The sequence below is a fragment of the Artemia sp. Qi Xiang Cuo genome, unplaced genomic scaffold, assembly GCF_049724085.1.
Source record: "Artemia sp. Qi Xiang Cuo unplaced genomic scaffold, ASM4972408v1 HiC_scaffold_2923, whole genome shotgun sequence".
Lineage (NCBI taxonomy): Eukaryota > Metazoa > Arthropoda > Branchiopoda > Anostraca > Artemiidae > Artemia > Artemia sp. Qi Xiang Cuo.
Genome location: NW_028300321.1, coordinates 226,639 through 238,907, shown reverse-complemented (window position 1 = coordinate 238,907; position 12,269 = coordinate 226,639). Strand labels below are relative to the sequence as shown.

The 12,269-nt window shown below is 35.2% G+C and overlaps 1 protein-coding gene across 1 annotated transcript in view; it reads right to left on the bottom strand.

Moving 5' to 3' along the window:
• The window catches only part of LOC148938772 (sodium-independent sulfate anion transporter-like), a 298,556-nt gene that overhangs the window by 129,262 nt on the left and 157,025 nt on the right, over positions 1-12,269 (bottom strand). Inside the window, exon 9 of the mRNA XM_089107548.1 lies at positions 5,981-6,126. Within this exon, the coding sequence (XP_088963674.1) occupies positions 5,981-6,126 (146 nt within the window). The remainder of the gene's footprint in view (positions 1-5,980; positions 6,127-12,269) is intronic.

The following is a 12,269-nucleotide window of genomic DNA, read 5'->3' as shown; positions in this document are numbered from 1 at the left end:
AATAAAGTTGAATAATTTCGAAGTCCAAAAAAATTTAGTTAAAAAAAATTGCTACTACAAACATTATTTTTCTAATAGTAAAGGTCATGACTAACATATCTATATCATTCTCATTTTGAATTTGGAAAATATTAAATGTGATTTTTTATGGTTTAAGCATTTTACATGTCTTTCTAAGAGATGTAAAAAAAAGTTGAAAAATATATTATGTTAAAAAAAATAATAAAAAAAATGTAAAAAAAACTTCCAAAAAAGTATAAAAAAATGAGGGGGGCCAAACAGTTGGGGGGAGGGGACTCCCTTGGAGTTTGGGAATAGGGGACCTTTGGGGGTTGAGATTCCTGGTGGTTAGGGTCATTGGTGCTTATGATCCCTGACGGTTCATACTCATATAAACCTCACTACTTGATTTTTAAGGATTTCTATGGATTGTTCTGAATTTCTTTATTAAAATTCTTTTCTTGCCATCTACATCTCTCTTAGTGTCCACTTTTTAGTATATTATAACGTTAGACCCTATTTTAAATTGACAACACTGTCCAAACGCCACTTGTGTATTATACAGAGCACATCGAAGAAGTAAAGCTAGGTCAAGTCACAAGGTCATTCTATCGTCGTTAACCATTTTCATAGATTGATGTTGTTCCAAATTTATAACAAATTGCCCTTTTTACGGCTAATTCAAGAAAGAGTTTATTACTTACTTACTTACATTTTTTTCCTAATTTCTTAAATGAAGTTTGTGCATTGTGTATCCAAAAGGTGACTCCAAGAAAGAGTTTGTTACTTACTTAAAAATATTTTCATAATAATCAGTTTAGCCCTTTTTTTACCACCTTCATACAGTCCGATCACTGATTAGGATCATTCACACCCCTATTATTCAATCAAAAATTAATATCTTTCATACAGTGGAATTCGCAAATGCGAAACCCTATTTCGAAAATAGTGTTATTTTTTTGGTAAATGATTCAACTTGATTATAAGCCCTCCAGCTGAAAACCAGTATTTCTAGAATGAGACCACCTTTGAATACGCAATTTGACGATCTCTAGGTTTTGTTTATTGAATTGCAAAAAATATATCTGCCAAGTCTTATACGGTCTGTATCAATTGATGCATGTCAAGGAAAATAAGTCAAGCAAATAAACAAACTAGTCTTGACTAAAAGCAATTGTCCAAAAATGGGTGTTGCCTCAGAAACCAGTCTGATTGCATTACACAATCTCAACCATAGTTCCAAAAAGTTTTTGATCACTTTGCTTGGAAAGGTACCAAGGACTATAAGGCAAGCAAATAGCATGGTAAGGAACATAAGGCAAGCAAAGTATTACATAGGACTCTACTAACGATTGCTTGTTTGATTGGAAATTAAAAGTTCTAGTTACCTTTTTAAGAGTCTTCAAAAATGATTGGGCGGTATCTACCCCCTCCCCCTCCCCACGCATTTTTCCCCAAATACATCCGATAAAATTTTGAGAAGCCCATTTTGTTTAAAATAGTTGAAAATTTAAATTACTATAAATTATGGGTTGATAAATCTTCCCTAGCACCTGGAACCTTCTACCGTCCTGGCTAAGTGGACGTACGCTGGGTTGAGAATTTTTCATCCAGGGGGAACGGGTTCGATCCCTGGCGTGGCCAGTTATTTGGTTTAGGACGAGGGTCAGTGGTGTGACTCTGTAAGCTCAGCCAGAGTCAACACAGCTCTAAATGGGTACCTGGAGATCTCTGGAGAAGGTAAACAGGAAGGGTGTGCGAAAGCACAGGATGGTTGGCCCTCAGCCCCCAATTGCACTTCCTGGCTGAAGGGCCACAAAACGAGGATCATCACTGCCGGTTTGGATCTTAAGGTTCTATTTCCGTCATACTTACTTACTTTTTTACTTTACATAGCACCCGGACAAGAATTGTAACTTATGTAAGTTGTCAGTTCTTAAGTACGGAAAGTGATCAAAGCCCCTCCCCCCCCCCTCTTGTAACTTTTTTCTCCAAATGCATCTTATTAAAATTTTTAAATAGCCATTTTGTTCAAAATAGTCAAAAATTCAAATTACTATAGCTTAGGGGTTTAATTAATCTTAGCAGCTGGTTTTGTACCTAAATCAGGAGTTAAGCAGGGTTGTCTTCTATTCCTCTTTATAGGGATTGTTTTGATGGACTTTGTCTTAAGGAGCAAAAGAAAGGCAATGGGAGACCACGGAGTCAAATGGGGACAAAAAAGTCTCTTGGACTTGGATTATGCTGATGACTTAAGCATCCTAAATGAAAGTGTGAGAAAAATGAATGAAGTTCTAGAGGTTTTGCGAGTTCAGGGTGCTATTATGAAAATTATGTTATGAAAATTAATGTTAAGAAGACTAAGTCACTAAGGCTAGGAATAAGTGAAGATGAAAATTTGACGTTTGGTAATGAAAAGATTGATCAGATGGGCAACTTCACTTACCTCGGTAGTATGATTAGTAAAGATGATGGGAGCAGTGAAGATGTCAAAAGCAGTATAGCTAAGGCTCACGGTGTATTTTCAACGTTAAAAAAAGTTTGGAAGACTTGGAAGTTATGTCTGCAACCCAAGATTCGAATATTAGAAGCTACAGTGATGACAGTGGTCAAATATGGCTCTGAAGCATGGACACTCCGAGAAGCGGATGAAGATTTGCTAGATGTTTACCAGAGAAATTGCTTAAGGATTGTTCTGGGTACCCGGCTAAATGACCTTATTTCAAACAAAAAGCTGTATGAAAAATGTGGTTCAATACCACTCTCTAGGCCTATAATGAAAGATAGGTTGAGGCTCCACACAAAGTGCTAGGGCACTTTGTGTGGATGAAGGGTGACAGATTGCCGAAGATTGTTCTTTTTGGCCAACCGTCTAGGGCTAAGCACAAATCAGGTCGTCCTCATCTGGGATGGGAGAACGTCATAAAGAAAGTTTAAAAAAAATGGGAGGTTCGTGGGAGAGTGTAAAAAGGGAGGCTTTGATTATATTGGGATGGAGGAGGAGTGTGCGTAGCTCTGTTGGCCTCAGGCAGATTATTGCTGTGGTGAGTGTTAGTAGTAGTAATAATAAATCTTCCCAAGCCCCTGGGGCAAGGATTGTAACTTTTGTCAATTACCCATTATTAGAATATAAGGCTCTGTGGAAGGGGTGGTCGCATTAACTTTGAAAGAAGCTCATTCAATCGAACATTGAAACTTCTAGCTCTTTTTTAAGAGTCAAAAGTGATCAATGGCCAACTAGTCCAAGCCTCACTTTCTCAAAGGGCATCCGGTCAAAATCTGGAGATAGTCATTTGGTTCAAAATACTTCAAAGGCCAAATAACTATGCCTCTGGAGTTGAAATCCCCCCAGTCTGAAGTTGACATTCCCCCCAGACCCGGGGAAATGGCTCAGAGCTATGGAAATTAATTATTGTGACTTTGATATTTTGTTTACTTTGATGCTTGGATTTAGTTATTTACGTGGCAACTTCGAGTATTGGCGAAAGGGCTGTACGTTATACAAGTTGCTTATTGTTACTTTGATTCTTCGTTTACTTTAATAATTTCTTTAATTTGATACTTTTTTACTTTGATATTGTTACTTTGATACTAGTTTTGATACTTTAATGAAAGTTGGGTGTTGAAAAAAATCTTATTTTCAAATTAGGAGTTTTTTTCAACGTGAAAATTCTTGCAATCAAAAAACGAATAAAAATGTATTAAAAAAAACTTTCCTGAAATTTTTTTCCCAAATTATTTCCGAAAGAATTAGGATTATGCACTTCTAATGAACAATGTCTTCAGTACAAACAAGAGTGTGGCTACTGCCCATTTCTTAAACAGTAAAATTCCTGTGATAAATATATATTTATGTGATATTCAAAGCGACTTGGCTCTGATTAGAGCCCAAGATTTAGTAGAGGATCGCATATATACGAGTGGTTGATTAGTTCAAACTTCAACTAAACAACAACAACAATATACATATAAATTACAGTAAAATTTAATTTTGAACTAATGAGCTTTCAGCAATTAATAACGTTATATATCAATTATTTAGCTTAATTTTATTAGTTCTTTATGAGACTGTTCAAGACAGATATAGATGCACTAGACACAAGAGTTTGGATACTGCCCCCTTCCCTAACTGTAAAAGTCTAAAGCCGTTATTGGTGCTTCACTGAAAACGAATTATATTACAAATATTTTCTTTTCCCGTTATTGCAGAATTGAAAATGAAAATTAAATTACCGTGAAATAAAACGTTGAACTGATGACCTTTCAACAATTAATAGCATTATATATCAAACATTCCGTTTGATTTTACTTGTACTTTTCATGACTGTTTAAGATAAATATAGTTTTTAGTAAACCGCCAATGACGCAATAGATTTCAGACTTTTACAGCAAAAGGAGGCAAAACCGAAACTGTTTTTCGTAGAGGTTTAGTTCGTTTCACGCTGGATATGAATATTCTATTTAAGTTTCACTCGTTTTAAGATCTATTTACTTATTTATATTAGTAACTACTGTTTGTTTGTTTGCTATAATTGTTTATTTAATTTCTGTTCGTTTTGAGTTTCATTTGTTCTTTAATGGTAATTTCCGGTTGTTTTGAGTTTGGGTTATTGTAGGTTTCTATTTCTTCGGCTCTTAAGTTTATTATGGCCTCTACTTTTTTTTAGAAAATTTCTTTTTCGGAAATTTTATTTTTTAATTAACAATGAAAGCAACGATTTGCATCCAGGTTATCAGAATGACATCTTTTCCACAGAATATCTGGTTGTATGGAATCCACACACTAATTTTCCATGTAAAACCAAATGCTCACTTTAAAATTGTAAATATAAGGGTTAAAGCAGTAGAAAATAAAAACACGGAGAGACAACTTTGGAAGATATTTATTCCAAAATTATTCATTTATAGCTAATATTTTAAGGATACTCCCATTGGGATTTTTTTGGTATAGAATCGATAGATTATTTTCGAAACAAAATATTATATCATCAACCACTCCAGACTTGATTTCAAACTGAAAAAAAATTATTGTAATCATATTCAATTCAAACAAATCCAACTGTCAGATTAGGCTAAACAGTGTAAGTAGTAAGTAAATAATTTTTATCTGAATATTTCCCTTATATTTCACCCTGCCTTTAAGTGAAACAAGGTAAAATTCTTGTGACACGCTGAAAAAGGGCAGGAAGGCACGTAGTAAAGTTAACTTAGGCACAAAATACATGATTTGTAACCTCTAGCTATTTTGTTTGAAGAGGCCAAACCACAAACTGTCAATACATCAAGGATGAGGAAGAACTTCCTCATTGTGTATGCTTTAGCTATATTAACCTTTTTACTAAAGTGTATTAAAATACAAAAGTAGGAAAAAGGAGTACTAAAGCATGAAAAAAAAATTTACGCTACGGGAGAGCAAAATGAGTGCAAACTACTTCTGTTTCTCTGCGACATTAATTATTGCTAGGGGAAAAATCGCTGCTAAACGTATTAAGATGTACTGTGTAAGCAGCTTTAAATGTTGATCTAATCATTCATTAATCAGGCTTATCGTTCTTGAAAAACTATAAACTTAAGCTATCAAAGGACTAAGATCCAGCCAAGATTCTTTTAACTTGTTTGTATTAGACATTATATTTGTTAGTATATCTAGTTTACATTAACAAAATGAAAATACTGAAAACGTCAATAAAAAAGAAAAATAGGAATTACTTTTTGTCATCACAATGTCCATTTTTTCGTATGTGTTTATGTCGAGAAACATTAGAATGAACTGGGATCATTTCAAAATTATTATTTTGTATATCAGAAATAAGAAAACGCATTAAAACGAATCAGACTTAAAATGATTTATTTGCCCCTTAGAAACAACTGTCTTTTTTTTATTATGAACAAAATTTAAAACATTTTATTTGGTAAATTTAACTTTCTAGCCAAAGTTCCCCAATTTTAAAACAATGGGATTGTTTCTTAAAATACTTACATGAATTGTTTCAATTTCAATGGGTGGTCTAGCGTTTGCAAAAGACATAATGAGTAGATGGGCAACAGTACCGACTATGATTCCTAAATCCAAGCCAAAAAGAAGCCCAGCAAAGAACGTCATGCCAAATGGGATCAAATCGGACTCTTGAAAAGTAAATAGAAACATACAGTGTTTATTGATGAGATTCGTGTCAAGTTTGTTCACAGAAATTAATGGAACATCAATACTTAAAAATTTAAATTTTTTGTAAAAGTCAAAATAATTCCAAAATAAGGAAGTAAAGTTTAGAATTTTGCACAGCTTTGTCCTACTATTTTATGATGATAGAATTTTAGCCTTGACTGCGAACAAACTGTTTTTCTTATGATTCACAGTCTTCTGTTCAATTTATCAAATATGGCAATATAATAATAGACTTAAATTGAACTGGAGGAGTGAGGTATAAGTTTTAGCTTTATTTTTTGGAGAAAAGGTTTTAAAACTAATGACTAATAGCATATATTGAAGTCAAAAATGTCTTAATAACTTAAAATTTATTATGGTAAAAATTTCATGAGAGAATCGATTTCTCAGATAATTAATTAAAAAAAACTTTCCGAAAAATAAGTTTTTCAAAGAAAAGTAACGGCCATTTAAAACTGAAGCTCAGCAGATACAAATACCTTTTAAAATTCAAACTCAAAACGACCAGAAATTACTATTAAAGAATAAAAGAAACCCAAAACGAACAAAAATTAAATAAAGAATCATAGCAAATAAACATGCAAAAAGTACTAATATAAATGAATAAATAAATCTTAAAACGAGCAATGCTTAGATGGAATATGAAAATCAAGCTTCAAACGAAAAAAAATTTTTTCCTACTGAAGTATAAATGAAACTTAAAACGAACAGAAATTAAATAAACAATCAATGCAAACAAACATACAATAGATATTAATGTAAATTAATAAGTAAATCTTAAAACGAGTGAAGCTTAAATTGAATATGTAAATCAAGCTTGAAACGAACAAAAATCACCACAAACCAGAGTTTGGGTATGACCTCCTTCTTTCACTGTAAAAGTCTCCGATACACCCAAACGAGTAGAGGGCGGAAAGGGTTAGTTGCCCTCCGATCTTTTTTCACTCTGAGAAAATGAACTACAACGTTTAATTTCCATTCAAATGAACTCTCTCTGAAGTTTATACGAGCATACCTTCCATAAGAACCATATATGCTCCCAGAGCAATACTTACAACGCCTGCCCCGGCCCTTGGGGGGGGGGGGCTGTGTCGACACAGGAGTTTTTCTTATCTGTTTCATGTTTAAAAATGTGTTTTATGGCTTTCCAATACAGTTATAGGGTATTTGAGCCTAGATGTTTATTATTTACCTTTACTGAAATATCTCGTGTTTTTTAAGACTATATTATTAAGCAAACTTAATGAGACGATCATCGATGGCTCAACTAACAATTTATAATCAGCTACTTGTATGGGTGCGTGTCAATTCACTCAAGGTTTTTTTTCTATTTGTTTTAGGACGATTTAATCATATAAAACTACAAATTACTTACTGAATAACTAAAACTTTATTTTTAGTTCCAGGACTCTGACATTCAAGCGTCAAGTCAAAAACGACCAAAACTCAATGGCACAGAAGAGTCCAATTTTGAAGATATTTTAGGGAAAGGTGGCATACCGTCTCCTGATAATTTGGATATATCTACATTAGACGATTTATTGGTTATGCTAGACAATATTCAAAATCCTCAAGAATTCCATTCTTCCCACAAGGACCCGTCGTATAAAACACTAAAGACCGTTGGGGGGACTTGCATGAACTTGAGGAGAGATAGTGTGATCCACTATATACCACGAACGGTTTCTACCGAGCTAGGTTTAACGTCCACGGTAAGTACCATTTATCAGATAGCTTTCAACTTTAAAGTGCACTCACAATTTCGTTTTACAATTTTTTTTTTCAGTGTAATTAATAACATAAAAAATGGTGAAATTTAGAATTGACTAAGCTCTATTTTGGCTACTTAATATGAAGTGAGGGAGACGGAAGGGGCAAGTATTTAGTTAAAATAATGCTAGGAGGGGGAAATTAAGTTTTGGAGGAGGTGTAAAAATGGTACTTATTTAATACCCCGGTATGTAAAAAAAATCAATCCATTCATTTTAGTTTCAGGGGGAAGCTACAAAAACAACTGCCTTCCCTGGCCCAGGACTTCAGAATATCACGGATAATTGTCCACTGTCGCCAGAACAATGGGATGATGTTAGTGAAGGTACGGCATTTAGTATCCCCCTAGATTTTCAATTTACAGCGGAAGAAATGAATAGTCTTATGGAAATTGTTGGATCTAATGTTTCCGGTGACATTTTTGACGATGATTTTATTGTTATTGAATTAGGTACTGTGCAAATAGGTGCAGGACGTGAAAATAGTGTCGCTTCCCCGGAACTACCTGAATTTTATTTGTTAGAGTCTGCTCTAGGTCACTTGAAAACACATAGGATTGATTCTAATCCTCCCTAGGAAAACCTGGTTGACGGGAGTGTCATTTTAACAGACCCTGTAAATTTTCTTCATACCTACATCGACCGAATTCAAGCAATTATTGAGATTCAGATTCAGAATTGGGGGGGCGGGGTTAGGGGGGATTAAGTCATCAGTTAATCAATAAGTTTATTTACAAAAGGGGACATCAGGGGACATTTTTTATTTTCAATTTTCAACTGGTAACAAAACTTTTTACCCTGGTCTAAATGAATTTGAGGGTAACTTTTTCAATTGGGTCACTTAATTAATATTAACTTTGGACACATTTAACGAGAGGGGAAGCGGGTCCACCATTTTATACATTGAATATATGGATCTGAATCTCAATAGATTTAAAAAAACTTTAGTTTATGGGGAGGGCGGGGTAACAAAATAAAATGCCACCCAGATTTATCGGCAACAGGAGGGGTTCAGGGTTTTAATTTTGAAACAGGGCTGCAATGCTTTAAATATGCATTTTTAGCAGCAGCCCATAGAACATTGAAAGATGAGTCAACAATGAAGAATCTCGACAGACTTGCACGTAACCGAGGAGACAATTCCCCTAAAGTAAATTTTGATTGTTTAGAGGAAAAGTATCCGGTGTCCTTAAAAGAAATAACTATATTTGAAAAAGCAAATGAAAATCTTAGGTTGGGGGTGGTTGTTCTTCAGGATGACACAGAATTTGTAAATGGGGGACAGAAACCGAATAAAAAAGGGGTTTTATATTCAGTTAGGATACCGTTGGTATATAATGTTATAAATTGGGTTTGGATTATCTATGAGCCTCCCAAAAATATAAATTCCTACGGTCATTTTTTCCCCGTTACGGCAATAAGTCGACTCTTATCTCAAGGTAAAAAACATGGCGAATGTCACTATTGCCCCATGTGTCTTTTCTCATTTAGATCTGAACGAACATTCACGGATCACATGAGATATTGCAAAATTCATTTTAATCAAAGAATAGAAATGCTGGCAGAAGGCAAAGATACTTAACAATTTAAAAACTTCCAAAATTCTCTGCTACAGGTTGATAAAGTATATTTGAATTGTGAATCAAGACTGTTGGAGGTATCAGACCCATCAAGGCCAAATATAATCAAGGAACACAAACTAGTTGCGTGTATCTATGCGCATGGCTGTCGCAATTCCAACAATAAAACGCAATTGGAAGAATTTTTTTGGCTATGGATGAGGAGGGTAGCATGGAGAAGTTATTGGTGTGTTTAATAAAAACAGCAAATAAATCTATTTCACGATTGCGTCACACCATCTACCCAATGTCATTATCTGATAAGGAGCAACGGGTACTAGAAAAGGGGACAATTTGTTGGGTTTATAGGGGGTGCTCTTGCCCCAAAAGACGCTCTCCAGGATCACAATCATCTTATTGACCCCAATTCATCTTGGAAAAGTAAATTTTGAGGATGGGCTCACAATTAACAGCAACTTTTTCTTCCGGTTTTTATACATAATTCTAACTACGATCTGAAGTATGTGCTACCAGCAATGGCACATATTCAAAGAAATGGAGTTGTTAATGATGCATGGGTGATAGAAAGCTTTTCCTACAAAATCATTCCTAAATCGTCGGAAAAAATGCTTGTTTTGGAATTTATGTGGAGATATGTTGAAGACGACATTGAGTACACGAATAAAATTCGCTTTTTAGATTCCTACAGTTTTTTCCCGAAATCATTGAGCGAATTAATTCAAGTGCAGAAAAACGATGACGGCTGCAAAGCTTTCCCCCTTCTCAAGCAACAATTTCGAAATGATTTATATGATTTGTTGACGGTCAAGGGCATATATCCTTATGATTATTACTGCTCCATCTCGAGATTCGCAGAGGAAACTATTCCCTTGATCGAATTGTTTTATTACAGTCTACCCGATCCCAGGTGCACCCCTGATGAATACAGTTTTGCCAAAAAAGTCTGGGCAGAGAGAGGGTGTAAAAATGGGTTTGACTACTGCAAGTTGTATTTGTCGAGTGATGTGTTAACTTTGTTAGACATTATGTGTAAAAATACGGACAAAATATACGAGGAATTTAATCTTAATTTAGGATATTATTTTTCATCTCCTCATCTGGTAATGGACCTTATCCTAAAAATTAGCGGGGTAAAAATCAGGCTGATCACTGATATCGATCTGCACCTGTTGGTCCGATCAGCACCTGTTGTTGATCAGGCCGGTTGGATGGTTTTTGAAATTGATGGGGAGATACTGGTTGAGCTTCACGATTCAGTAAAGGATTTTGTTTTTCCGTGCATCAATCGACCTGTGTCTAGGAACTCTTTGAGTCCCCACAACAGGCGTTTGGTCGAGGTGGAGGGATTGCACTGGACAACTTCAAAACAAAAACCTATTGCAGACCTTCTGCCGAAGAAATATATTGTTGTACATCAGTTGGCTTTAAAATGGATGTGCAACAACGGTTTCAATGTCACAAAGGTTCATAGAGCCCTCCAGTTTAGTCAAAAACCCTATCTGAAAACGTTTGTTGACACTTATGTCAAGAAACGTTCTGAAGCGAAGACAAAAGCCGAAAAAGAAATCTATAAGCTCATTTTAAGTTCGGCTTTTGGTAAAATGTGCAAAAATGTTCACAGTAGTTATCGTTGCGATGTCGTGACCGACTCCAAACAATATGCTCGAATTATTGCCGATCCAAATTACACTTCCTTTACAATCATTGGCCCGCTTATGGTAATATTGAATAAGAAAAAAAGAAGCATTGTCCTGAAAAAAAATATTGCTGCAGGCAGTGCGATCTTGGATAGCTCTAAAAATCTAATGTTGGAATTCTACTACAATGTGGCTAGGGTACAGTGGCCGGAGAAGGGAGAAGTAAGGGTCTGCTACGGGGACACAGACTCTCCACTGCTAAGAGTAAAAACTCCAAACCTACTTGATGATTTGGTGCACGGTGAAATCATCAGCTTTCAGATAGACTACACCAAATGGAGTGGGCTTTACCCAGAGCGAAACGTTGGGCGCCAAATCAACTTTTACTTTTAAAATCAGGAACGTGAAGTGGCATGATTTCCCGTGGTATGTTTGTAAGTCCGAAGGTGTACTTTATACTGACACACGACGAGGAAATCAAAAAACATTTCAAAGGAGTACCCACGTGCTATGTGGATAAAAATTTGGACAAGGACGTCTATAGGAATTGTATTGTTGAAAATATTCCACGAGCGAAATTGTTGCCAATTCGTTCGCTGAACTACAGGAACTTCACTGTAAATATAGAAAAATTGCCATGAGTACGATTTCCGACAAGGTCTATGTTTGTCAAGACGGTGTGACTACCCTCCCTCTGGGGCACTATTTAACTTCCGACCGAGCCAAATGTGTCTTGGGAGAGTCTCGGTTTGAGTAAAGTCCAATAAATTTCCCAAAACCTTGGGGGAGCCTTGCGGCCCGGGGGGGGGGGGGCCACACGGCCCGGGGAGCGATGGCTTGCTGGCTGCCAGTGGGGGGCGTCACAACTACGAACAGTATCTTTTTTTTTTACTTAGAGCAGATTATTTTTGGTAAATATACATGTTGTTGTTGCATTCAAATTAAAAATGGTGTCAAAAAGCGATATTATTTAAGTGTATTTTTTCATTAAATGTTGTATTTTTTATAAATAAATATAAAGTATATTTATTACAGTGCTTTTTCTAGTACATTTTTTTTAAAATATATGTTTATGTTTTTTATCATAAATAAATTAAAAAAAAATCTTAAGTGTATT